Source organism: Papilio xuthus, unplaced genomic scaffold (genome assembly GCF_000836235.2).
Source record: "Papilio xuthus unplaced genomic scaffold, Pxut_1.1 DF827777.1, whole genome shotgun sequence".
Taxonomy (NCBI): Eukaryota; Metazoa; Arthropoda; class Insecta; order Lepidoptera; family Papilionidae; genus Papilio; species Papilio xuthus.
In genome coordinates this window covers 901,631-928,585 of record NW_013530872.1, presented here as the reverse complement: position 1 = coordinate 928,585, position 26,955 = coordinate 901,631, and the positions used below count along the sequence as shown (strand labels likewise).

Sequence of the window (26,955 nt, the reverse complement as noted above, 5' to 3'; positions counted from 1 at the left end):
AATCTTATGTCTTCTTTGATTGTCGAGAAATTTAAATAATAATTAAATCATAAAAAAACTATTCAAAAGGTTAGAATTATCTTGTTTTGTATTTTTAACGGATTTATTTAAATCTTGCCTTAATTCCATAATAGCAATTAATATAAGGTCAAAAGCACACAATGTGGAAAGCGAACAAAAGCGAAGCGTAAGTTATAAAGGTGAATATACACTTGAGCTTTTTCTCGAGCATTTCTATGTAACGTAAGGTTCTTCTGAATTGTACACTAAGGTCAAAGCACAGATTCCAAAGCACGTATAGTTTGTGATAGGGTAATCCACTAGAACATATATAGCGGCTCGTTGTTCTGTTACAAGTAAATGCTCTAGATCATACTCATCTTAAGACACAAAAACCAAAGAGTAAACAAAACGCAGCTTTATCATACCTACAGTGTACTTCATACTATACATATACAATCACACTTTTAACAGTGGTAGAGCCCGCTTTAACATCTTCACACCAATTGTCCCGGCCCGCACGGTGAAATACCACGACCAGACAGAAGACAGGCGTCAATTGGAAGCAATTACGCGTTTCGTCTGATGAGTATGCGTCCCGGAAGCCTAATTTAGTCCTGTTTCCCTTCTCATCGTTTTTTCTTATAGGAAAGGATGGGAAGTGGAAGTGGACTTCCCGGATGTGAGGATGCATGGAAAGGGAAGATATTTTCTTTCTGTCTCTCCTCCATCGATTAAAAGTATACAACGCATATGTAATTACGTATGTCTATGGGCAACGGTCAGGTGGCCGCTCACTCGTTTGCCACCTTATGATATAAAAAAAAACATAAAAAACTAAAAACACGCAATAATTTTATTACATTGATGATTTAAAAATAGGACTAATATAAACAAGGCTGTCCTAATTTACATTTGTTTGTATAAAATCGTATAATGCAACGAAAATTACTGTTGCATCATATTTATTACAATAATATCTTAGTTAAGTTAATTGCGTTTGTGTTTAGCCTATTTTAATTTTGATTTACCTCCTAACTTATTTCCTTATACTTTGAATCAATAACAAATTAGTAGAAAAAAACTTTATGACTTTATTTGTTTGATGTTAAAACTGAATATTAAAAAATGTTTTATCAAAATATAAACAAAGAAGAATTAAATCCGGCAACACTTTCAGTAGAAAATGCAGTACATTATAAATAAAGCCGTCTGCACACCTTCCCTTATAACGTAACAAACGGATTAATCAGTTAATACGATTATGTGGTAGGGTGGACTAAGAACAGTTTAATAATAAGCCTTTTAGAAAAAAAATATTTTGTTTTTATATCATAAGGTGGCAAACGAGCGAGCGGCCACCTGAAATCGCTGAATTAGCGAAGTGACCGTTGCCCATAGACATAGGCCATTGCATATGCGTTGCCTACCTATAAACGACGGAGAGGAGGATGCACAGAAAGAAAATATCTTCCCTTTCAATGTATCCCTCATCCGGAAAGTCCACTTCCACTTCCCATCCTTTCCTTATAAGAAAAAGGGTAGGAAGGGAAAGAGGACTAAATTAGGCCTCCGGGACACACACTCATCATACGAAACGCGGAATTGCTTCCACTTGACGCCTGTTTTCTGTGTGGTCGTGGTATTTCACCGGGCGAGCCGGGCCGATTCGTGTGAAAATGTTAAAGCGGGCTCTACCACTGTTGAAAGTTGGCTTTACATTGTGTAAAAAGTAAAAGAGGAAAAACTGAAAAAGTGTCATTTTTAAAATATACCTAGAATTATTTATATACTCGTATGTAAGGGAATGAAGAGTATCATCGCTAAGAATTATTTTATTAAGTAATTTTAAAAATAACTCAGGCGTCTAAATATGGATATTGAGGGTGAAAATAAGGAAAAATAAGCAATTTAAAACATGTTAAGGTCGGACTTAAGTACGATACTAGTTTAATATTAAATCTAGACTAAATAAATATTTTAATAACGTACGAAAATGTTCCACATTAGATTCAAAACAAAAACACACAGTATGTCAAATGAACACGATTTAAATTCATAAATATAAAAATAGTTTAGTTATTAAAAATCGATAAAAAATAACGTGCTTTGTAAAAATCACAAGTGTTTTGAATTTAAAATTGAAATAATCATTGCCAATTGACAAATTGTCCTTCGACTTTTAGAGACAGGATCTGTCGAGCGCGCGAATTCACCTCTATAAAAGATAAAATATATTCTAAACTTGCTTTCTTGTAGGCTCGTATTTTTTTGTGTAAGCGTGTATTCACAAATAAGTAAAAAAAAATCTTGTAAACGTGTGTGAATATCATCTTCACCTAACCCTCACGAAAAAAAGGAGAATTTATTTAGAACAAGGGCGGCTCTTTGCCTAGTCCAGTTATTTATAATCAAAGCCGAAACTCATTACCATAGACATAACAACATCAGAATCAATTAAATAAACCGGTATTTAGATGTTACTTGTAATGAAATTTGTTTGAATTGTTGCATCATATGAAATGAATAGTAACCGACTCATTAAATAGAAAAAAAACATCGCATAAATGTTTTCATAATTAATAAGGATTAGGTATTGTTGTTAAATAATATCGATATTATTAGCATACACGTGGATAATAACATCTTCGTAATACAATGTTGTGCGACACTCATTTTAGCTTTACTTATAAAATGAATTATTGTCTGCAAGTTACTTGGTGCCTTGACATTATTTTTAAATTAAAAATAAACAAAAAGTTTCAAAGTTTAAATTTAAATTTAGAATTAAATTCTCAACTTATATATCATTACAAACGAACATTAATAAACAAAAGGGATTATCGTTGATTGTTCCGTGCGTCTACACTAAGAAAACTCGAGTTTCCCGAATTTAGGGATAACTTAATCACCATGCTGGCCACGTTTTAGCTAATATGTGTAGATTTTATCACAATGTTTTCCTTCACCGTACGAACGTCTCGTAATCAATAATGAAAGTGAAAACCACATTAGTATTTATTAGGCAGGGATCGACCACTTCCGCGGACGAGAGCGAAAGCGTGCCCGTGGTCCCGTCCCGATGCGTTGGAGGAACAGAGGGGTTTAGTGGGTATGCCTCCGCTATGGAGGAGAATCCCACATAACTACCGCGTCCCCCCGGGGCGCGGAGTATGCATAAAGCTTTCCCCTCTGAAAAAAAAAAGGGATCGAGCACTTGACTCGTAGATTACAAGTCCAATACTTAACTTACTGAATCTATGGTTATTATCAACGTTTGTAAAAATGAATAAGTCTCAGTTAAAAGTTTTTAAAGATAGTTCAGAAATAATTAATACTTTAAGTACTTGTAATATTATATTACTAGCTGTCGTCCGCGACTCCGTCCGCGCGGAATTAAAAAAGTATCCTATGTGTTCTTCCAGACTATGTTCTACAACTGTGCCAAATTTCATCGAGATCTGTTGAGCCTGTCCAGAGATACCTTCAAACAAACATCTATCTATCTAAACTTTCGTATTTATAATATTAGTTCATCATCAGCTCACTATACGTCCCCACCGAGGGGTTCGGAGCCTACCCTAAGTTAAGGGTGATTAGGCCATAATCAACCACGCTGGCCAAGTGCTGGTTGGTTGACTTCACACATCAGGTTGCATCACGATGTTTTCCTTCACCGTAAGAACGTCGGATAAATGTACATATGTAATTGGAAATCAAAAAACACATTGGTACATGGCGGGATTCGAACCCAGGACCGGCAGATTGCAAGTCAAGGGCCCCTTGAGCCCCCGACGCTCTCAATATAGTATAGTACATATAGTATATTAGTAAGGACTAAGATTACGAATAATCGATCTTTTTTGTGTCAGATATTTGCGGTTATTATCTTAATAATAATTTGGAACATAACAGACATAATAACGTCAATCTTTTAGTCCTAGTTTTAAAGCCGGTTTGCAAATTAAGGCTGGAGATCAATTTAATATTTAGCATTGAACTTCGGTCACAGAACGGTGAGCGAAATCTCCAGATGTTTCTTTGAAGATGGAAGATAAAATTTAAACCTGATTTTAATGTTTACGCAAATATTATACATTTATATGATTTTTTTATCGTATTATTTTTTATATTTAAAATAACACATCTTTCTGGAACTTTGTCAAAATGAGGAATAATTCCAGGATCTCTCTCTCTCTCTGAGGGACGCAATCTAGGCAGACACAGAGTGAGAAAGAGAAAGAGAGAGATCTTTCTGGAACTTTGCCTCATCATTGTCAAGCTAATACGAATTATAATTTTTTATGTAACATCAATTGTTTATATTACATACAATTGTACTATTTTACAAAAGATTATGTAGCATCTTGAGACAGTTTGTGGCCACCTAACGCTTAAATTGTTTGGTCCATTTGTCTGAGGTTACTTTCAATTTGTGTCCTCCGTATATCGAGCTTCTTTTGTTTTTAATTACCCTCTATATTTATTGGACTACTAATAAAGTAACTTACTAATATTATAAATACGAATGTCTATAGATGGACGCATGTTTGTGTGATGGTATCTCGAGAACGGCTGAACGTATCTCACTGAAATTTGGCATAGATGTAAAACATAGTATGGAAGAACACAGGCTACTTATTAAGTTTGTTTTTAATTCCGCGCGGACAGAGCCCCAGGCAACAGGTAATTTTTCATATTTATTTTTAAAAGTATATAGTTATAACGTAACTTTAGTTCGTGATAAATAAAAAAAAACCTTGAGAACTGTCACGACAGTGACCAAGAGATTACTTTCAGCGCTTTCCTACCAATGTCCATATAAGGGTAAAATTTTACATTAACATAATATAAAAAATCCTTTCTCTGGCCTGAGTCAATGTAGGAACGAACTATTTCGTAATAGTTATGTTTTACAAGAGTGTATATGAACCAGTTCAGTTACAAGGATACACTTTCATTTAACTTAATTGTTGTTTTGATAACATAAAAAAGCACTCAGTCTTATACTATTTGAAATAAGTAAATGAAGGTTCTTAAACAAAGAGCTTTAACACGTTCAATTACACAATGCTAATCGATTAATGTAAACTTAAAGGTCGAGTCGGTAGCAGTGAATGTGTTAAGTTTCTTATTACGTTCACAGAGATGTAATTTTTATTGTAAGTGTCTTCTATTATAATTAAATAGGTGGGATCATGAGAAAACACTAGTCTGTCAAAAAAATAATGTTCTTTTTACTTGCTAAATTAAAGTCTTAACGTTAGATTAAAAAAATTGCTATTCAAATTTTTTATTTCAAGTATTTTTTTTAAATTAAACAATATATATTTAATTTTTTTATTATATTTTTCTTCTTGTCCAAATTGCTACAAAAGGATCATACAAAGTTCTTATTATATATTCCTCTTATAAAGTTATGTCATGAGCTCATGAGACAATTTTTTTTTCTATGACAAACAAAATCAATGCTTGTAACTACCGATCACTTTAACCTTCATGACTTTGATAAGAATAAGTTTACACGTCTAATAAATTATCGTCTATTGTAAATAATTTTGTGCTAAATGGAATTTTTTCATATAGTTTTTAACATCGTGGACCGGCTTCTGCTACTTTGGTTTCTATAGTAATCTAGCCTATAGGTGATTTTATGTTGATAATTTAGTAAACAAAATAGATAATAATTGTAATATTAATACGAATAAGTAATAAAATAGTTCATTATATTTATTTAAAGAAAATGATCCAATTGGAATCCAGCATTTAGAGCTGTCACCGATTACGACCGAATCGTTCCTTTCCGTGAACGTCTGAATTGTGCACGGCAACGTTGTTTTTGTAATTTTATATTGTCTATAAAAATATACAAATACTAGCGGACCCGACAGACGTTGTCCTGTCTACACGTCTTTAATTCGAATATTATTTAAAATTTGACACTGCGATGGTAGCGCCGTCTGTCGGATCCAATGTAAAACATTCTAAAATCAACAACTACTAATAAATTAAAAATTAATTAAAAAAACATTGTCCAGCGGACAAAATTGTGAATCTAAACCATTCCCAGATCCCCTTGAACACATACAAAAATTTCATCGAAATCGGTCCAGACGTTTGAGAGAAGTTCAGTGACATACACACACACAGAAGAATAATATATATATAAAGATATTGCGTACATCAATTGAAGATAAACAAAAGTCCTAAGATTGTTTGTAAATTACACAATATTACACAACAGAAATAACTTATTAATACGTCAACTTAATTGTATTATCAAAAATAACTACAATGAAATCGTTTATTTTGTTTCAAACGTTTAAATATAACGATAGTTGTTTTCCATCAAAAGTTTATTTTATTGTGTTAATAATTTAGCATATTACATTTCTAATAAAGACATGTACACAACCTAAATACATTAACATATCTTCTTATTAAAAATGCGTAATTTAGATGGATGGATGTTTGTTCGAAGGTATCTGCAGAACGGCTGCATGAATCTCTCTGAAATTTGGCAGAGATGTAGAACATAGTCTGGAAGAACACATAAGTTACTTATTAAGTTTTTTTTATTCTGCGCGGACGGATTCGCGGGCGACAGCTAGCTAGTTAACAAATAAAATATGTACAGAACCCTATATGTAGGATGATACTACGCTTAGATATTTTATCTATTACCTTATTTTTATCGTATAAATAATGTGTCAATCTATTCAACAGTAGTTATTGTTTAGTGTTAAAAGTGATGCGATCTTGTTCTGTTTAGTTGAGGTAAGTATTTTCTCATTTTCGTTTCAAACTTTACTTTTAAATTAAAAATTAAAATATCGATTTATTTGTCAATCCCTTGATATTTCGGTATAACTTTTTAAAGATTTGATGTATTTTTTTTGATTGTTTTAAATGGAAAAGTATATACTAACGTACATACCGCAATTTTATAATATAATAATTAAATTGAAGCTTTTACATAAAACACTGTTTATGACTGGATCAAGAAAAAATCAAAGAAAATAAATTTTAAAAATAAATCCTAACGTTTATAATGCCATGACATTTTTATTACAATAAATAAATTGTGCTTAAGTAAACATCTTAAGAAAAAAATAATGTCATCAAATACTTAAGTTAATGAAACGCTTTCTTACTTAAATGATACTTAGCAATAAGCAAGGTCGTAGTTACACGAACAGGTAGTAAATAAAAATGTAAAAAAATATTTAAAAAATCTCATAAATGTTTACTTTTAATTACAAAATTCCGTTTTAATTTCTTGTTTACTTTTTTATGGTGTCACTAGCTGTCTCCCGCGACTCCGTCCGCGCGGAATAAAAACAATATATTATTAATAGCCTATGTGTCAATCCAGACTATGCTATATAACAGTCCTTCCCAAAGTGCGGGTTATAGTAAAAGTTTCGTTTAGAATTCTCCGTTAATATACATATATAGGTCACAATAATTAATTAATTTAATTTGAAGTTATAGTGGTTTTTAAATATGTGAAAATATGGGAGCGCTAAAAGAATATTTATTCTCAAAGTGGGCAGTAGACAAAATAAGTTTGGGAACCACTGCTGCCCATGCAAACATCCATCCATACATCTAGACATTCGCATTTATAATATTAGTAAGATTGGAAGTAGAATTTCTTTTCCTTACTCATTTTTATGATTTTTTTTTTATTCTTTTAACTACTATTACTAGTTATTTCAATTGTTTGTATTACTTGACATTTCCTCCTAAAATTTCGCAATTTTTCAATAAACTTTTTTTGTGATTTCTCGCGTGATTTTAAGATTATTATATTTACTTAGCCATGGGTGTACATAGATGAAGTATTATGTGTTCTGACAGACTATGTTCTACATCTATGCCAAATTTTATCAAAATTAGTTGAGGCGTTCTGGCGATACCTTCGTACAAGCATCCATCCATCCATCTCGACTTTTTTATCTTAATATTAGTAAGATATAAAGATCGATGGGGCCGCAAAGTCCTAGAGTGGCCGCCACGGACAGGTCGACGCAGTGTGGGCAGGCCTCCTGCAAGATGGACCGATGACCTGGTCAAGGTTGCGGGAGCATCCTAGATGCAGGTGGCACAAGACCGGTCATCGTGGCGATCTTTGGGGGAGGCCTATGCCCAGCAGTGGGCGTATCATGGCTGACAGGAAGGAAGGAAGGAAGATATGTCTCAATCAAAGAAATAAACGAAGAAAACTTTTTTTTAGTTAAGATGTTACGGCAGTTAAAGGTCACAGTAATTGCGTATTTCACTTGCATAAATAGAAGTGCTCTCACAGCGTGTCTTAAAATAAATCGATTGCGATTTAAATTCATTTGCAATGTGGGTTAAGTTTACTTTGGATGAGATGTGGAGAGTTTTACTTTTAGAAACTTTATTATTAGATCGAACTCATCGTGGCGATACAAGTTGCACAGATATTTGCAGCAATTAACTTAAACAAAAATTTTACTATCGCGAAATAAATTTTATCTTACTAATGTTATAAATGTGAATGTTTAGATCAGTCTTTCCCAAAGTGGGCGATAACGCCCCCTTGTGGGCCCTGCCGGTCTCAAGTTGAGGGTTATAGTAAATAAAAAAATAGTTTAGTTTAGAATTCTCCGTTCATATACATATATAGGTCACAATAATTAATTAATTTAATTTGAAGTTATAGTGGTTTTAAAATATGGGGGCACTAAAAAAATATTTATTCTCAAAGTGGGCAGTGGACAAAATAAGTTTGGGAACCACTGGTTTAGATGAATAGATGGATGTTTGAAGGTACCAGAACGGATTAATGGATCTTGAATAAATTTGGCGTGAATGTAGAACATAGTCTGGAAGAACACATTACTAATTTGTTTTTTTTTTAATCCCACGCTAACGGAGTTGCGAGTTACAGCCAGTATGGCTATATAATAATTGAATATAACAAATGTAGAAAAAAATGTGCATTTTTAATTCGACGCATAATTAATTCAGTGGCGCTTTAGTGACAAAAACAACATTAAAACAGCCGATCGTACAGACAAGTGTCAAACTTGCTTGACAATGTCGACTATTTATAAACGACACGCAGTCGAAGCCACTTATTGCATTGAGTTTCCGAACGTGGACGCACGCATGCTATCTTATTAAAATATCGATATAAAAATAATCGATTTAATATCGATTTTGATTATTTAAAGTTAATTTAACAGACTGTGACGTGACAGTGGAACAATTTATGTGTTACGTTATAATGTGATTATAGATTTTTCGAATTCTATATTTAAAATACTTCGATTACTGCGTAAGTTGTATTATTTTTATGTTTTCTACTTTAACCCTTAATTCGATGGTGTCCATCGTGACGTGTGAACAACTAATTAAAAAAATCTACTGAACTAGTTTAAAGAAAATTACGTAAATATGAATTTACTAAAAAAAAAATTTTTTTGCTACAAAAAATTTCGTCAATTATGGGTTAAAATAAATGAATAATATTTTCAATTAAATTGTGATGTTAAATGACATTCATTCCTTAAAAATACAAAAATACCTTACTTACAAAATTCTAAAGGAATGTAGAAATTTGTAAAATGCTTTTGACTTCGTTTAAAAAACTTTAAATGTGTTCTTTACCATAATGTCATATATAACCTTAACAAATAAACGTAAATTATCCTTAAACATTTAGATTAAATGTCAACGAACTTGTTGATAAATAATTAAATATCAAAACAAATATCTTATTCCTAAGAAATTATAACTATCTTTGATAAACGTATTGAAAAAGTCTACAAGTATCTATGCCATGTTTTTGTTGTAAATTAAATTTTAAATGTAACTAAACATATTATTGTATATTACGGGCAAACTAATATTTTGTTCGTTCTAATAAGTCAAAATTTATCAACATACGTATTACTAATATTATAAAGACAGTTTGGATTGATGGATGTTTTTTATCCATAAATTACATATCTCCAACGCCTTAACGGATCTGGATGTAATTTGAGGTAGATGTAGAACATAGTCTGGAAGAACGCAATAGCTAATTACTAAGTTATTTTTATTTATTTAATAACCAGTTCACGATTACTTTAGGCTCGGTCCAATACAATAGATGTGATATTTGCATACAAATAAGATTGTAAAAAGATATACCTCAAAGGTTCTTGGGTTTCTTACGTTTATTAAAATAACTTATATCGTTTAATTCACAACCGGACGGACATCTACAATATATATATATACATGTAATAAAACGGACATAACAGTTAATCACTAGACCGTTGTGAATATCCGTGACTTCCTATTTCCTTAAGACCATGCCAGTATACAATGACCATTAATTTTCTATACGTAGCTTATTTCATTATAATACTTTTCCGCCTTATTATGGTTATAATATAGACCTAGCGATCGCCCGCGACTTCGTAGTAGCTTATAACATGACCGCTTGCATTAACTACCTTCCCGTTAAAATCGCTTTTTCGTATCAGCAACACAAATGCATCACGTGTACGAAATATGATTTTTTATCTTAATAATACATGCAGACAGTAATTTTATTAATATGTATAGATAACTCTGAGACTCTGCTTCGCTTTATGATAATTTTTTTGACGTTACATCAAAATAAAAAAATGTTATCAAAAATATAGAAAGATGGTATTTTTAACGAAAATAAAAAGCAAAAGAACGCAAAGCCACGACATTTCTCTTGTTTATTTATGTGTAATTCAAACGATGCCTGGGTTAAGGACTTCCACTGATAAAGCAACTATGTAAACGAATACGACGTTTATTGCTGCGTACTATCATTTCAATTATATATATGTTGAGATTTAATTAGCTCTATGTAATGTAAATAAAACGATAAACCCCCACAAAGTTGATAAAATGTTACATTCTAATCTATGGGCTTCTGGAAATTTCTGCAGACATTTTACGACAACGATGGAATAAATGAGTAGACTCTAATTAGATATTCGTAAGTTCTATGTCAAAAAGAAAAAAAGAGATTTATTGGCTTATTAATGCTGGTATGTATAAATTCAAGGTCAACCAGATCTTTTCTGTAAGAATCGATCATTAAATGTTTTACCAAAACATCATTTCCATATGTTAATTCGGAGGATACGTTTTTTTTCAAGAGTTATTATAAAAACACTGTCGCCTGAGACTCCGTCCGCGCGGAATTAAAAAAATAATAAGTAGCCTATGTTTTCTTCCAGACCATGTTCTACATTTGTGACAGATTTCAGCAAGATATATACAGCCGTCCTTGAGTTACATTCTAACAAATATCTATCCATACATCCAAACTTGCACATATATAATACTAGTTGTAACCCGCGGCTCCGTCCGCGCTGAATTTAAAAAAAAACATAATAGCCTATGTGTTTTTCTAAAATTTGTTTTATATGTATGCCGAATTTCATCGCGATCTGTTTACCCGTTCTGGAGATATCCATCCATCCATCTAAACATTCGCATTTATAATATTAGTAAGATTAATATAAATGTAAATCGCTATTAAAATGTTTCGTTGACTTTCAAAGTGCGCAAAACAAAAACTACAAATCAAATTATTATTTATCTTAAATGTCCCCAGATATGTCAATATAAGAGATTAGCTTTGAAAACGTGTAGTGATAATAAGGCACTTATTATGCTAATGAACTTGTCTTCCATTAATACATTCTTGCTTAAGTTATCAATAGTTATAATGCCGGCTCCGATAGCAATGAACTATAATGTCGTCATCAAATCGTGTTTGGTGAAGTTCCTTATTTTGTACTTTTACTTTATTCAAAGGAACTAAGGTCTTGGGAGTCGTAATAATATGAACCTATTTAACATACAAGAGACTGTGGATATACTAGGTTTTTTTTTTAAATAAGTTAACCCTTTTATTGCTTTTCATTAAATTCTATTTAACTTCCACTCACAGACTTGTAGAAAATTTTCACGTGGCATGTCCTCTTCCTTACATTCACTTTAGTATTTAATAGTCGTTGTCAGTCCCCATCGAGAGACTCAGGGCTAACCCAAGTTAGGAGTGACTAGGGCACAATCAACCAAGCTCAATGCGGCTTGGTTAAGTAATTAATAATTTTTTGATTGTGTTTAAATTATTAAAGCGTTTTTAAGATCTATTTGTTCCATATCCAATTCATCTAATTTTCTTTTATATTTTACTAATACTATAAAGGCGGATATTTAGATGGATGGATAGATGTTTGTTTCATGTACCTCCAGAACAGTGGAACGGATCTTGATGAAATTTGGCATACATATAGAACATAGTCTCGAAGAACCCATAGGCTACTAATATTTTTTTTAAATCCGCGTGAACGGAGTCGCGGGCGACCGTTAGTAACAAATAAAACCGAGAGACGACTGAAATGACAAATCGAACTGAAGGCCGAAAACTAGATGCAACAACTGTAAAGTGGGATAAGCACAGGGAGATGAATAATAAATAAAGTTATTAATATTTATCACGTTAAAACAACATATGTAACTCATGTGTCAATATTCATAGAATAAATATCAGTCAAACAATACAATCAGTTTATAAATATTATAATTACATCAAACCCTCAAGACATACAGATATCGTCAACACAGATCAGTTTGTTAATAATTATGTTTGTAGTGTTAAGAAGAAATTCCTGTACTGGCGCAACACTAGCCTTACTAAAATGTCTATGTCCCCTCACTATTCATTCTGACACTTGACTTTGCAATGTAAGCGCACCATTCGCGCCAAAGGATTGTAATTTTTTTTTATATCATAAGGTGTGGAGCGAGTTGCCACCTGAAATCGCTGAAATAGCGAAATGACCGTTGTCCATAGACATACGCAATTGCATATGCGTATATGTCTTATGTGTCTTATGCGTACATGTTGTACTAAATTCAATATAAAAAGATTTATAACTACATGATTATACGCAAATTGTTAGTGTGGATTTGGCATTTTCTAAGTAGAGAGGAATTACATGTGATAAGAATAAATATGAATGTGGAGGGGTCACTGAACTCGATAAATGGATACTCGTTTGTTTGGAAATGACGGCTTTTGTTTGAATTTATTAGTTCGAATACACGCCACCGGTATAAAAAGTTACCATCAGCGCTAAAATTGTGAAAATCAAATAAGCACAACATACCACGTCTTAAAGCCTGTCCATATAGAAGGGAGAAAGAGATGTTTGTATTGGAAAGGATGATCCTGAAGCCATACATTATAAGATTAATCTGATTTATTTAAAAAAAACTCAATATGTGAGGCTGTTTTGTACCGTTTAACATCTATATATATAAAAGAAAGTCGTTTTAGTTACACTATTTATAACTCAAGAACGGCTTTACCGATGTGGCTGAAAATTGTTGAGGAGATAGCTTAGAGCTAGGAGACGGAAATAGGATACTATTTATTTTTATTTTTTTTCGAATTTATGCCTTGAAGAGCTGCTTTTTATTTAACTTACTAATATTGTAAATGCGAATATTAAGATGAATGGATGGATGGGTGTTTGAAGATATCTCTAGAACGGCTGAACGGATCTCGATTAAATTTGGCATACGTAAAGAACATAGTTTGAAAGAACACATATGTAGGCTACACTAATTAAGTTTTTTTTATATATTCACGCGGACGGAGTCGCGGGCAACAGCTAGTATATTAATAAAGTTAAAAGGTTTCAGTTTTTATCATCTTAACAAAAGTATGTCACATATTCGAATATATTAAAAATGTAAAGAAAATGTTTTAATGTAAGGCCAGATCCCAAGGCGAATGCAATGGAAAATTCCATATTTCATGTTTTAGATTGTTGTACGTGTAAATGGGATAGTTGTGTAAACTTGACTATCCCACGCCCTTGATCGTTCAGAGTTGAATTGTTTAAATTAAATATAATAATAATATAAGCAGTAATAATGAATGCAAGCATGAAATTATAAAACGATGTTTTACTGGTTGTTGTGCGACTCCGTCCGCGCAGAGTTAAAAAAAAAATTATAAGTAGCCTGACATCTTCCAGACTATCTTCTGTACGTGCCAAATTTCATCAAGATCCGTTGAGCCATTCCAGTGATACCTTCTAACAAACATCCATCCATCTAAACTTTACGTTTATAACATTAGTCATTTAGTAACTTTTGTTACTGTATAAGATTTACTCTGAATTAAATCTAATTGTCCGGTAAAATCGCATCATTAAAAAATTCCGTTTCTCACACACATAAGTTTATGTTTTTTCATATCTCGTATGCTTTAATTTATCTTACGTACATAATTGTAATAAGCAGAGTAATTTGACATTATTAAATATTATCATGCGAAAAAAAAATTGCGGATCTCAATTAAATAGTACGCATTTATAAACATACGTGGGTCAAACATGATAGCCAGGATGTTTTATCTTGCCGCTTTTGTAACCCATGTACAATTTTTTATTATAAACTAGCTGTTGCCCGCGACTCCGTCCGCGTGGATATATAAAAAAACTTAAAATAATTAGTGTAGCCCACCCATCCATCCATCTACATAACATCCATCTAAACATTTGCATTTATAATATTAGTAAGTTAAATAAAAAGCAGCTCTTCAAGGCACAAATTCGAAAAAAAAATGGTATCCTATGTTCGTCTCCTGGCTCTAAGCTACCTCGCCAATTTTCAGCCATATCGGTAAAGTAGTTCTTGAGTTATAAATAGTGTAACTAACAGGACTTTCTTTTATATATATAGATAAATTAACTTTTTAAAACAACTGAATAACATCGCTTAGTATCGTGTGACAATTGCAAAGATATAAAGAAAAGAGTAAACAAGATAGGCTTTTGTTAATTCATTGTAGTATTATATTTTAATTCCACATGTGATGAAAAAAAGTTCTAAAAAGAGTTATAAAAAAATATTTGAACTTATTGATGAATATTTTTACTTCTATATGATAGCTGTCACCCGCGACTCTGATCGCGCCGATTAAAAAAAACTTAATTAGTATCCTATGTGTTCTTCCAGACTATGTTCTACATCTATGCCAAATTTCTGGAGATACCTTCAAACAGATATCCATCCAACCATCCATCCATCCATCCATGCATCCATCTGAACATTCGCATTTATAATATTAGTAAGAAGTAAGATATAGTATGATTTAAAAACGATTTATTTTTCGACGATCTTTTGTTTCGAATATTAAATATTCTGTTTATTCAAAGTCCGTTTTCAGATTTAATATAACAACGTAGTTATTTCATGAAATAAAACTTTTAAGTTAAATAAAAGTTTATGAAGTCGAGAATGCCGTTAACTCAAGACCGATGTATAAATGTAAATTTATTCAGAATATAGCAAAAGTTATTAAGTCGTGTTCAGTTTATCTAATTTATTATTCAAAAAGAAGAGATTTAGGAGAGATGAGTTGTTCTACGTTGAAATAGTCTGTACTATTTGAATTTCAAATTTTATTTACTTGCTTTTAGATCTATTATAATAATCAATTGAAATCAATCTTAAATTACATTCAATAAAATCTAGTACAATATTAATTTAACACTTTAGAATGTATAAAACATATCCCTTTTATTATCTTTGACAAAACAGAGATAACGATAACTTTTAAACGAAGATTATGGTCTCAGAAGACTACGGTTAATTACACTATAATACGAGGCATGAAAGTTAAGATTAAGTTATGGGTAAACAATAGTTTTATCTCAGTTTTATTTCAGTGTTAACAATACTTTAAGTATATCAAAATTTTTACTTGTTACAGAAATCATCATAAAGTGTCAATATGGCTGCGGATATGTCATATGCCAATGCCACCATGGACAATGGCTTGTCGCAAATGGTGAACAGTCATTTAAAGGGTGTTGGAAGATTGTTTTACATCCATTCTCCTAAAGACACAATGTTTGAGAGACAGGAAGATGTGCCAAACTTCTTTAGACAGGTATGTACACGAATTTAATTCTCTTCCCACTTACTAACGAATATTTTTGAGAAAACTGTTACCTGGAGAACTATCGGTAAGTTTGTTGTTAAAGCATTTGCTTGTGATTGTTTCCATGCGGAATTAATAAGTCTGCTAGTAAATATAGTCTATGTCACTAGGGGATTAGTTCCCAACAGTGAGAGAATTTTAAAAATCGGTTCCGTAGTGTCGAAGGAAACTATCAAATCTTTCCTCTTCATAATATTAGTATAGGTCAATATTCCCAACTGTTTCGTATATAAAAAACAATTGACGCTCGTTTTTTTTCGAACAGTTTCGAAACAAAGTTTGAAATACCGAAATTAATAATTGTTTTTTAAGGTCGCTCTGTAAATTTCCATTCATATTTATGGAATTTTACATATCGCATAGTAACAATTACTAAGTTTCAAGATAATTATAATCGAGTGTGTCGACAGAAAATTGTTTACCTTATCGTATGTTGATATTTCCTGGGTTAAGCAAAATATTCAACCGTTGACCTAGTAAATTGTATTCAAATGAGCTTAATAACGTCAACTTTTTTAACGTTCACTTTAACTAAATTTTGAATGTAACAGACTTTTTTAAATTATTAAATTGAACTGGACAATGTTAACTTCTTTTTCTTAATTCAAACTGGCTTACTTATATACAGTCTCGTGGATACTTCGGTTAGATTTAAAGAATATTTTTCATAATCTTGGATTTAATTATATTTTTAATATTATATTTTATAAGCAAGCGCTTGACAACGATCCCACCTGATCTTAATTGATACTGTGGTCGAAATATGGTTATAACAAAAAGCAACTACCTTTGAGTAATTTTGTTTCTATTTAAAACACTCACCATGGGTTTCTGAGGCCGTTTATAACATTGTTATCTCTGTACTATCAAATATATGTTCTATACAGAGATTTTAGTCTCAGAAACCAACCGTAATAATTCCTAAATCGCGAATGAACTTTTTATATTATACACGAAGCTGCGTAAAAGATATGACAAAAAAATAAGCAAACAGCTTAATTAATGCACATGATATTCAATTTTTTAAATATTTTTTTTAAATATCAACACACAAAAAATGTCCGTAGACAATAACAAAAACTTTTTTGTTGTAAGTATGCACAGATAAAAAAAACCTGAATAAATTTGACGCAATCAAAATAACGCAAGTCACAATAATTATTGTAAATTAAATAAAAAAAAAAAAAACTTAAGTATGTCAGAAATCTATTAAAATATAGTTCATGTTTGATTAACAAATATGTCCTTGCTTTTATAATACGTATACATAAATATAAATTAGTTTCGTCAAATTCACTTAACGTATTGCAGAACGCAATAGCCTTTTTAAAGTTCATTGCCGAATGTCACGTTTTCAACGATTTTGAATCACGCGACACGCTTACTTAAAACAACTTATAATAACATCTTACTAATATTATAAATGCGAATGTTTGTATGTATGGATGTTTGTTTGAAGGTATCTCCAGAACGACTGAATAGATCTCGCTTAAATTTTGCATATATATAGAACAGTCTAGAAGAAAACATAGACAACTTATTAAGTTTTTTTTTATTCTTCGCGGACAGAGTCACTGGCGACAGCTAGTTTAAAGTGTACTTCAATAGAAACATTTCGACAGAAATAACTAGTAAAGAAATATTCTCATAAGGTCATTGACCCTTAGTAAGAAAACTTGATATGAATAACTAGTTGTTACCTGTGACTTCGTCCCCGTGGAGTTATAAAAGGGTCTTGACTGACAGACGGACAACAAAGTGATCCTATAAGGGTTCCGTTTTTTCCTATGAGGTACGGAACCCTAAAAAACTAAATGTGTAACCTATGTACTATTCCTGACTGTAATTTATTTCTGTTTATTACGTCAAGATCAGTTTTTTTGCATTTATAATATTTTTTTTATTGAATAATATAAAAAGAATGAAATGAAATGCCAGTCTCAATGTAACAAACATAACCACATGATTTTTTTTATTGTTGAATTAAAAACATATTGTCATTTTCATCGTCTTAAAAAATTCAACGCGCCGTTTAAAAAAAAATTTATACACATTTTTTATTTTTTATAAGTTAAAATATTTTGCATCCAATATTTTTTTTCGAAGACTAAACCACTCTTTCTAAATCAATAAATAGTGTAATGTATTTCAATAAAAGTATGTGTTTATAATCTCCGTCCATGTTCCAGTTACGGAAGCCGTATAATGACCGTTACATTGTATAGCTAAGGTTATTCTAAGTCACTAATCGTATTAATGTAATTGATGCCAACAACCGCTTGATAGTTCACTGCGCAAGCAAGTTGTAATAAACAACATAGAAATTATACAACACTAGTTGACCGCTCTGACGTTTAAAACATCTGTACTCGTGAAAAGAACTGCTTAGACAAAGTGCATTCGAAGCGATTCCATAACGAATTTCAAAAATATATGAAATTGACGCGAGAAATTACATGACTTATCGAAAGTTATTGTCAGTTCTATACATTTTTGAAATTCGCTATGGAATCGTCTTGAAACGAATGTATTTTGTCTAACTACACAGAATTTTTAAAACTTAACAGTATTGTAGCGCTGCGTAATGTAAAACAATTTAAATGTTAAAAATAATTTAAAAATGCAGCAAAATATTATAAAAAATATTTTTTTAATTTTATTTTTCAGTGCACATTTTTTGTGAAACTTAGACAACAGTCCTAGTAGTGTCTTTTTTTAAATCATCAAAGAATTATAACCGATTTAGCAAATTTTACACAACTTATGTACTTGACCTTAAAGTATAGGGACTATTTGTAAAAACCGTATATTATTTTCCAATGAAAGGGTTTATTATGCGGTTTTTTTTTGTTTGTCGAAGAAAGAGAAATTATCGCGGGTACTTTGTGTAGTGACTCTTAATTATTTATTTTCTTTAATGACAAATATGTTCAGTTCGATATTATTTTACTGTAGATAAACACTGACGAAACAACTATACAAAAATACTAAGGAATTCTCCTTGAAAAAACTGACCGAAAAATATTTTTTAAGGGCGTAAAAAATTCTTGCACATTTTATATTTAATTTCTACATTCGAACACAATAAAATAGAAGTAATATTTTTTAAAAGTGTAATCAAATAAGTATATTTGAAATGTGGAATATGGAATATATAATTCGTTCTAATATTACTTGTATAAATGCAAAAGTTACGATGGTTTAATGATTTATTACAAGGTATCTCCGCAATGGCTCAACAGATCTTGATCATATTTGGCACAGATGTAGCACATAGCTTCGAAGAGTACATAGGCTACGTTATATATATTTTTAATACCGGGCAGACAGCTGGTACTTACATACATTTCAAAGTTTTATTATACTATATAGTAACTTCGACATTATAGAAACGATTTGTAAATGAAATGATGTAATTAATACTTGGACAGCGGTATCAAATTGCACCGCATTTGCACACCGGATAGTCCGGCCGTTGCGACACATGGGAGGTATAAAATAACCGTGGTTTAGCAATATTATTGCCACGCGGTGCACATTATAAATTAATTATTAACATAACAATATCTTATTAATATAAATGCGAGAGTTTAGATTGATTGATGGATGGTTGTTTGTTGTTACGTATCTCCAGAATAGCTAGAGTACAAGATAACAATAAAAATAATAAAACTAAGTGGATTAACCTTAGCGGCTTTCTTTTCTCTATTGACTTAGCCAAAAAACCTTGCCTTATATTATACTTAAAAACAAACACTGTCAATATTTTTATCCCTTTATCTAGCAGCCGTCAATCCAGATAATGGAAACCAAAATAGCCTAATTTTATGCCTTAAAATTAGTTCACCTTTTTATGTTTTCACTCTGTAATATTAGTAAAGATAAGGCTAGTTTGTGTAAAGAGATAAGATTAAAATTCAAGCCAAAGCAAACATAAAAAGAGCAATAAACATTTAAAGCGTCACCATGTACAGTCAGCTGCAAAAAATGTATACATTTGTACAAGTGGTGTAGACCTCTGGTTTAAAAAATACGTATGCATGTTTTCGTCAATTACATGTATTCATAGATAGAAGCATACGGATGCAAACGTGCATACATATTTTTGATACAAAAGGTGTATTCAAGTTTCTGGAGCTCAGTAAATGCATACATAATTATGTGGCTGACTGTACGAGAAAGATAATACTGATCTTGGCTTAATACATTTTAACAGATAAGTATCGTCACTGACTTCTCTTAAATATATAATTAATTTGAATTGCAAATTATATATTTCAATATAAATAAATTTAAAATGTTATTATTCGATACAATGTTTTTAAAAGAACGACTTTTATATACCGGTTTTAAAGTCGTAATGAAAAATTTATATTGATAAATTTTATTACTTACAAAGTTCAATGTCACGAAAGGATACCAATAAACACAAAGTCGCAGTAACTATTATTAATAGGCAAAAAAAATAGCTGTTCCCTGCAACTTTGTCCGCTTGGAGTTCTAAAATCTCAAATAAACTTACATCCCTTTACTTTAGACCTTCATATAGAGGATTCACTTTCAAAAATTTTAGAATGTATATTTAATTATTTGTCTCGAAAGATATACACCAAGTAATATTGTGAGGGATCTTGGCAATAAAACTATTATCTTCTCACATTTTCAGGTTCTTTATTTATGTTCTGACACATGTTCTTATTTTTCTTAAACTCTAAAACAAACGTCACTTCTTTTTTGACACATTTGTACGAAATAGGTTTTAATCTACAACAAATATCTATTTACAAGTTTTTCTGCTGAAGAAAAAATATTTCACCCACCACTTTAGACGATTTTTTAAATTTTGAATGATTTTTCCATTGTCAGTCTAGTACCTACATCAAGGGACTCCCTTAGTCATGTGATTGGTTCTCTTATAAGAAAATAAATAAATCACAATGCACAACGTCTAGTATTAAAGTTTGGGCTATACATAGACAAGGATGTAGGATTTGGTTATGTTCGACGAAAGAGCCTTTTGATATTTAGGTAGAGATAACTTTATTACTAAACAATGACGTTGTCGAATTTGTTTAATTATGACAAGTGCATACAAGCGTACAATAATTAGATAAAATATGACCTTGTTTGTATCAACTGTTCACCAGAGTATTATCTACAAAAAAAAACTGTGTCAAATATTAATAAAATGCATTCAAGCGCACGACTTTACAAGAGATAAGAAATGTTATGTAGAATAGAATAAAAAATGAGATTGAGTTTTACAATTTTTTTTTAAATTAAAACTAACATAGAAATTATAATTTATAATTTAAGTGTTTTTAAAAATACATTTGTTTTCTTTGTTGCAGTCATGGCCGTATTTCCTAATCTTCATGGTCCTGGAGCACATAGTTTTAAGATTAAAGGGTCACAAAGGAATCCGTCTTAACGATGGCATCACCAGTATCTCTCACGGCATTTTTCAAGAATGTGGCAGGTAAATATTAAAACTCATGCCTAACCTAACATAACCTAACACATGATTTCCAGCGTACTACGGCCTTTAGTACCTCATAAACATGGACGTCGCCAGGGGGGAGGATACTTCGAATAAGACTGTAGTTGTCCCTCCAAGACCTTAGATTATCTGGTGACGCCCATGTTTGCCACCTGTGGAGTTCTACCAATATATTATCTAACTACATACATACACACATAATATGCTATGGACTATATTATCGTCATTCACTTCCACGCCATTATCTTATCAATATTCTTTTAATGAATAAAAATTTAATACTAAAAAGATCTTAAGTTATTTTAAATAGTAAGGTAACATCGAGATAAATGTAATATGTTAAAATATCACACTGTCAATAATTCATTCATTTTTATCTTAAAAGTAAAGATTATTACTTTAGACCTTGTACGACCTTTTAAGATTTTTTTCCTTTTGGTTTATTTAATGTATTATTATGTAGGTTTTCCTTAACATTTCTCAGATAAAGAAAATTTAAAATAGAAATATACGAACGATACTTCTTAAAAGGCAATAAAGATGAATGCTTAAAACATTTTTATTTTTTCCATTTTAACATAAACAATCGTTAAACTTTAATTAAAATTGTTACTGAGTAATAATATTGATACGTATTTAAATAATTTATTACTAAGAGCATTTAATGTATGTAATTAATAATAATTAAATCATGAACATGTTTACTAACATAAAAGGATTGATGACATTTATGACCATTAATAATTAAAAACGAAGTTATGAATCTGACATCAACAAGTATGCATTTAAATTGGCGATACATACTGCAATTTGGCATTATGTAGTTTTGTAAAATTTGAATTGGCTTTTTGTTTATATAAGAATTTAAAAGCAATAAATTATTTAAAAAAAAACCTAGATGAACTTTCTATCGGTCAGGAGATTAATTATTTACTCAACTTAGATTAGGTTTAATTAATTGATTCATTAATTTGACTGATTGATTAATATTTTTTCTGATTGATTAATTATTTGACTGATTGATTAATTCATTAAATAATATTTTATTTTCAGGCTAGTATGGCGTGGTGCAGAATCATACCTGTACACGTGGATTTACACTAACTTTAGGATAGTGGAGTTGCCATGGGACCACACACTAACGTGGTACGCGGCCGCTATTGGTGTCGACTTTTGTTACTATTGGATGCACAGAGCTTGTCATGGTAAATACACTATTCTTTTTAACAAATATAAGTGTGCTATTGTATATCGCAGATGCATAAATACTAATACGTCATATAAGTTATTAATTTCAAATTCAAATTATTAATTAATAAAATTTCACTAATTATTGTTACTTTGACTAAAAAAAGTTTATGTTTTGTTTGTGTCATTTGCGCAGCAACTATAAATAGAGAATTATTTGCAGAGATCCACATCCTATGGGCACAGCATCAGGTGCACCACACATCTGAGGATTTCAACATGGGAGTTGGCATCCGACAGTCCGTCATGCAGGGATGGTGTGGATTTGTAAGTAATTTAGAAAATATTCTTAAAGTTAAAACTATTATACTGTAAATTAATTTAAGATAGACTTTTATATTTCATAGCTCTAGAGAGTTTGAATAATGTACTACTTACTTTTGACATAGAGTATATTTTAAATTCTTTTTTAGATTTTCTACCTGCCTTTGGCTCTGGCTATTCCGCCGGCGCAATTCGTGATGCATCACCAGTTCAGTTACCTGTACATGTTCTGGATACACACGGAGGCCATCAAGAGCCTCGGGCCACTAGAGTACATACTCAATACACCTAGTCATCATAGAGTTCATCACGGTAAGATATTTTTTGTTTTTCACAATACAAATATTATATTGCCATTTTATAAATATTAGTTTCGCTGTTGTATTTTTTGTTAATAAAATATAGAAATTCAATGTAAATCCAAATCCAAACAAGGTCGAAGCTTACTCTGGAATATGATGCCGGTTTAGTCAGATACAGATAACAGTCAAATCCTATCAAAATTTAAAAGTAATTCTATAATGTCCAGACTTTTCTATGAAAACGTCATTGACTTCACACATAGGGATTTTATTTGTTTAATAAGTGGCTAGATGGCGTTGTTATGTATTTGGCGTTGTTAAGAACTGTTTCATGCAACCTTATTTTTGTTATACAGGTAGTAACAAATACTGCTTGGACGTAAACTACGGCGGCGTACTTATCATTTGGGATCGAATCTTCGGAACTTTCAAACCTGAGATTGAAAAGATGGAGATCGTATACGGCCTCATTTATAACCAGCCTTCATTCAACCCCTTATACTTACAGGTGATTATCCAACTACAATTAAGTAAACTAGCATACTATCTCGAAAGTGAACCTATTTAAAGCCTTACTGTGGGTTTCGAGTGAAACTTATACATACATATTGCCATCCCTCTTATTATCTTTAAAAAACAGAGAAAACATAAAAAATTGACGCAGAATTTAAATGATGAAATGACAAAAATATTGAGAACACAATCCTATAAATAGCTGTATCTCTCACAAAATTCGTTCTAGATTTAAATCTGTAATACCACGCCTGACTGCAGTAGCTACGTTTCGTCTAGCCTTTGATGTTTGGTTTGATAGAGTTTAGTATTCATTGCTTTACGTTTGTTTCAGACGTTTTACACGGGTTATGTGGTAGATAAATTCCAACGTTTTACTACTGTCGGTGATAAACTCCGAGCAATATTCTGGGGTCCAAGCTGGGAACCTGGTACACCACGTCTCGGTGCGGAGGATGACAAAGTTGAAGTAAGTATTACAAGAAATTAAACAAGTATAAGAGTTAAAGAAGCAATGTATTTAGTTCTTACTATATTAGGAAAATATCGAATTATTCTCATTAATATCTAGGTTATTTTTAATTCGCCAAAATAGCGAAGTGACCGTTGTCCATTGACATCTGCATTTGCAGATACATTGCCTACATTTAATCGATAGAAAACTTAGATGTACAGAAAGAGGATATTTATAAAGGAAGGGTCCTTTCTTTTTGCGGGTTATTTAGGTAGACTAAAAAAAACTTTGTAAAAGCATCAACATTTAAAAACAATCTAAAAGTCAAGATTATAAGGCATAACAATATAAAAACTTGCAAAACCAGGCAGTTATTTTCGAATCAAATAAAAAGCTAGAGGACTAAACGAACGAGTTTTAACGCTTTATTTGACTCTAGTAATGGTTGCGGCGATGCAACAACCGACGCCCGGTTTAATTAGCACTTCACAAGGAGTAGTCGACCGTGACACCAACGTTTGAGGACAAAATTGTACAAAAATAGCCCATATTAAAATACAACATAAACTGATCAAGGGTCTTTAAATGTTTTCTATCAATTTTACGACATTGAGAGTAAGGAATATTCTAGAAAAAATATTCAAACTTGAAAGTATTATTTTCTAGAAGTCTATAATTATTTACTTTTGGTATATAGTCTACTTAATTCTTCTCATTTCTTCACTAGTACGAGTTAAAAATATTGTCTCTAAAAAGTCACAACTTTGTCGTATACAATGAAACGCGGGACTAACAAAAAGTCATTAATTCCCTACCGGTTGAAATGTTTGCATTAGAAAAATGCATTGTCGCATTCAATTGAATGTTACAAAAACTAATCAAACAGACAACTGCTCTACAAATTAGAAATAGACTTAATAAAGAAGAAAAAATAATAGCGATTACTTAAAATATTATTTTTAATAATTAATAGTTAAAAGTTTATTAATAAATTTAATTAACTAATTAATTTTACCCTAGGACTCTGCTTATTGTATAGCATTAATAGATATTGTCATCTCTTTCATTCTCTTTGACAAATTAGAGACAACAACAGTCAAAACAGAAGGACTTTAATTAGTATTAATCAATTAATTAATATGACTATCGTGTTAATAATTATTTCGCCGCTTAGCTTAACTTTTTTAATTAATTTTTTATTTCATTACAGATCTTGTCAAGAGATAAATACGATGTACATCTACCGTTTTGGTGCAACCTCTATCTTGTCGCACACTACGCTGTTGTGTTCTACGGCTTCTTTGATCTCACTGACAGATATATGGTTAGTAACAACGGTATTATTATAATATAAATCAAGAAATATATATAAATATTTCATAACATTTACATTATCAAGCTATATATTATGTGAAAAACATAAGTTCAGATAACCTATTGTGACCTTCCTGATAGTTTTTTTTTACTTATATTGTTCTGTTGAATGTTTAAATTTAATCATTTACAACGTTAAGATAGCCTTTACTTACAAAATGTGTTTATACGTTTATTTTGTTTCAGGGCATGACTCCAATATCTGTTCTTATCTTCGTATTCTATATTATCGCTTCATTAACAATCATTGGTATGGTCTTCGATAACTCAAAATATGCACCAATTCTGGAAGCACTCAGATGTTCAGCGTTGGCGTTCTTCACAAGAAGTTTGAGTTCAACTAATCCTGGCTTAGGAACAACTCTTCAATTCTTCTACGTGATATCAGCAATGTTCTGGTGCTTACACACTTTGAAACTTCTAGAAATCAAGAAGATTAAGGCGGAATAAATCTAGTCCTATACGCTCTTACCAAAAACTTTTCCTTAAATAGTCTTTACGTTATAAGTAGCAAAATAGATAGTTCAAAGTTCAGAGTTGATATAATTGTCTTATCCTTTAAATAACTTTGTATAGTAAATTATTAGTCAGTTGTCTTGTTGCCTTACATCAGTTTAATTACTAAGCAAAACATTTTATACCTACTTATTATTTAAAAGGGTCGTTAACAGAAAAATAGTTGATTTTATTAAATGTAAACAATTAAAATTGATATACGTTTAGTAAGTTTTGTATTTGAGTCTTATTCTTTATCTATATGTTTTTTTAAACTTATCAAAAATGATTTCATAGTAGATAGATAGGTTAGTTAAATTGTGCCAACGAATTTAACTAATTTAAGTAAGATTAATTTTATTTATTTTGTATATTTTTCTTTTAAAAAGAAATAAATAAAGATTTGTGTTTACATATTACGTTGGTATTATTACACCATTTCAATATAGTAACCAAAGTTAAAATAAGAGTGACCTTCAACGGAGAATATGAAAAATTATCAAGCGCCTGATAATTTTGTTATAGCAATGAAATTGATTGATTAATTTTAACAACTTAACTATTTTTTTACATAATGACAACATACATTACATATAATACTGTAAACACTTATTTACTTCAGTTTAATTACTAGCAGATATGTAGAATCAAATTAAATTCAAGCTTTTATATCTCAAATTGGTAAGTAATTTCAAACATTATTTATTTATAGAAAAACACTTAACAGGAAATCGAAAAATTGTACGAGCGGACATCGGAAAATTATATTTGT

At 31.0% G+C, this 26,955-nt stretch overlaps 1 protein-coding gene across 2 annotated transcripts; it reads left to right on the top strand.

Moving 5' to 3' along the window:
• The first annotated feature begins 6,758 nt into the window (after positions 1–6,758).
• On the top strand, positions 6,759–26,593 carry LOC106115981 (alkylglycerol monooxygenase). Of its 2 annotated transcripts, none has more exons than XM_013309676.1 (10): positions 6,759–6,777; positions 15,803–15,982; positions 21,385–21,512; positions 22,587–22,738; positions 22,945–23,048; positions 23,195–23,357; positions 23,704–23,855; positions 24,195–24,329; positions 25,525–25,638; positions 25,875–26,593. In XM_013309676.1, the coding sequence occupies exons 2-10, from the start codon at positions 15,824–15,826 to the stop codon at positions 26,136–26,138; spliced, it is 1,371 nt and encodes a 456-aa protein (XP_013165130.1). In that variant the 5' UTR covers positions 6,759–6,777; positions 15,803–15,823; the 3' UTR covers positions 26,139–26,593. The 2 variants fall into 2 exon arrangements, with proteins under 2 accessions (XP_013165130.1, XP_013165129.1); XM_013309675.1 differs by lacking the exon at positions 6,759–6,777 and adding an exon at positions 9,106–9,310.
• The last annotated feature ends 362 nt before the right edge of the window (positions 26,594–26,955 follow it).

Excerpts from the sequence above, each read along its gene's own strand:
- LOC106115981 (XM_013309676.1), top strand. The coding sequence starts at position 15,824 with ATGGCTGCGGATATGTCATATGCCAATGCCACCATGGACAATGGCTTG. Across the intron at positions 21,513-22,586 it reads ATTTTTCAAGAATGTGGCAG|GCTAGTATGGCGTGGTGCAG; the intron begins GTAAATATTAAA and ends TTTTATTTTCAG. Across the intron at positions 23,049-23,194 it reads TGCAGGGATGGTGTGGATTT|ATTTTCTACCTGCCTTTGGC; the intron begins GTAAGTAATTTA and ends ATTCTTTTTTAG.